The sequence below is a fragment of the Hipposideros armiger genome, unplaced genomic scaffold, assembly GCF_001890085.2.
Source record: "Hipposideros armiger isolate ML-2016 unplaced genomic scaffold, ASM189008v1 scaffold_40, whole genome shotgun sequence".
Classification (NCBI taxonomy): Eukaryota; Metazoa; Chordata; class Mammalia; order Chiroptera; family Hipposideridae; genus Hipposideros; species Hipposideros armiger.
The window spans coordinates 3,486,322-3,488,021 of NW_017731390.1; the positions used below are offsets into that span (position 1 = coordinate 3,486,322).

Sequence of the window (1,700 nt, forward strand, 5' to 3'; positions counted from 1 at the left end):
GAAATTTTAGTATGTAAAACCTTGGCCTTTCTTTAGAATGATTAAGTGTGAATTAGAAGGTTGAACTTACAGTTCTTGGCACGTTCAAAAAACAATTATTGAATAAATGGATAGACATTAATGGAGGTTAATGTAAGATATGAGTTATGGAAATTGTACAGTCTTTAGAAATGATTCTCATGCTTAATTTTACAGAATACGGAAGATAAAACAATATGACGCTAATTTTAAAATAAAGGAGTTCCCTGAAAAAGCTAAGGATATCTTCATTGAAGCTCACCTTTGTCTAAACAAGTAAGTGAACTCCCTGTCATATACCCATTATGTTTTCAGCAGTTATTATTCTAGGCATGGATTTTTGTTCCCTTCAGGTAAGAGTTCTAGAGTGGAAGAACTTCCTGTGGGAAATAATTGGAGTTTGGCGCTGTCCTTGATCCTTCTCCCTGCTGCTGGGAGTTTTCACCGTTTGGTCTGGCTCAGCTCCACCTACAAGTGTTGGGAGACTGCCGAATGGCTGCTGTTTTCACCCCAGCAGGGTTTGATCTCTAATTCTTCCTGACCCTTTTTGAATGTTTTATGTATGTACACTTCTCTTTTCTTAGTTATTCTGAATAAGTTTCTTTTGAAAGTTTTCAACTTTTTCTTGATTCAACCAAGGGAAAAGTCAGGGCTGCTAGGGAGATGAAAAATCAGTGAGGGGCCTGGAATAATTTTAAGCACCAGTCCTTGGACTGTTGCTGACATTCTTTTTTTTTTTTTAATTTTTTTTTTTTAATTGTTAGTTTCAGATGTACAGAACAATGCAATAGTTACCCTTTTCACCCTCACAAAGTAACAACCCCCCTCCCCCCTGTTGCTGACATTCTTGAGCTGTGGCTGCTATAGCTAGGCTTCAGGTAGAAACTCCAAATCTGTACTGTAAAATCTATTAATTATTTATCTTCATTTTTGTTTTATTTCTTAAATTTTTTTAAAAGTATGAACTATTTCAAACATAAAAAAGTACCATTCAGGTTAATAGATGTTTACATTTTGTTATATTTGATTCAGAATCCCTACTTGGGGGAAGAAGCAGGGATAAAACATAGATATAGCTAAAGCCACATCTCCCCATTCTTTTCCTTCCTACAGATAACTACTGTGTATCATCCCCATGCATATTTTTATACTTTCACTACATGTATGTGTGTGTAAATCATGTACAGTATTTTTTTATGTATTGTAAAATTTTTTTTTCAACATTGTTTTTTGTATATTTGATCTTTTTCTACCACATTATTTTGTGCATTCTATTTGCCATGATTTTTTCTTTGCTTTTTTTTCTCGTTTCATTTATTGGATTGATACAATTTTCTTCCATTTTTATTCCTTCCATTTGTTTGGAATTATGACATTCTACTTCTGTTCTTTTAGAAATTATTGTTAAAATGTTTAAGTATTTTTTAGTTAATTTATAAGAACCTTAGAATATTTTAATTCCAATCACCACTTCATCCATCTTCCATATTATTATTATCTAGTTTTTTAGTTCTGCCTTTTAAAAATTTCACCTTCATTTTTATTTATGTTTATTTTTTCCACTTTATTATTAAAGAATGCTTTCTTTGGGTAAAGAATTCCAGGTTGGTAGTTATTGTCTGTCAGCATTTTGAGAATGTCATCTTTTGGTTTCTGTTGTTTCTATTGAGAAGTTAGCTATT

General features: G+C 32.2%; 1 protein-coding gene across 2 annotated transcripts in view; it reads left to right on the forward strand.

Moving 5' to 3' along the window:
* The window catches only part of MRPL45 (mitochondrial ribosomal protein L45), a 14,578-nt gene that overhangs the window by 5,048 nt on the left and 7,830 nt on the right, over window positions 1–1,700 (forward strand). For both annotated transcript variants that reach the window (XM_019638788.1, XM_019638789.1), the window contains exon 4: window positions 196–294. In XM_019638788.1, coding sequence (XP_019494333.1) covers window positions 196–294 — 99 coding nt within the window. The remainder of the gene's footprint in view (window positions 1–195; window positions 295–1,700) is intronic.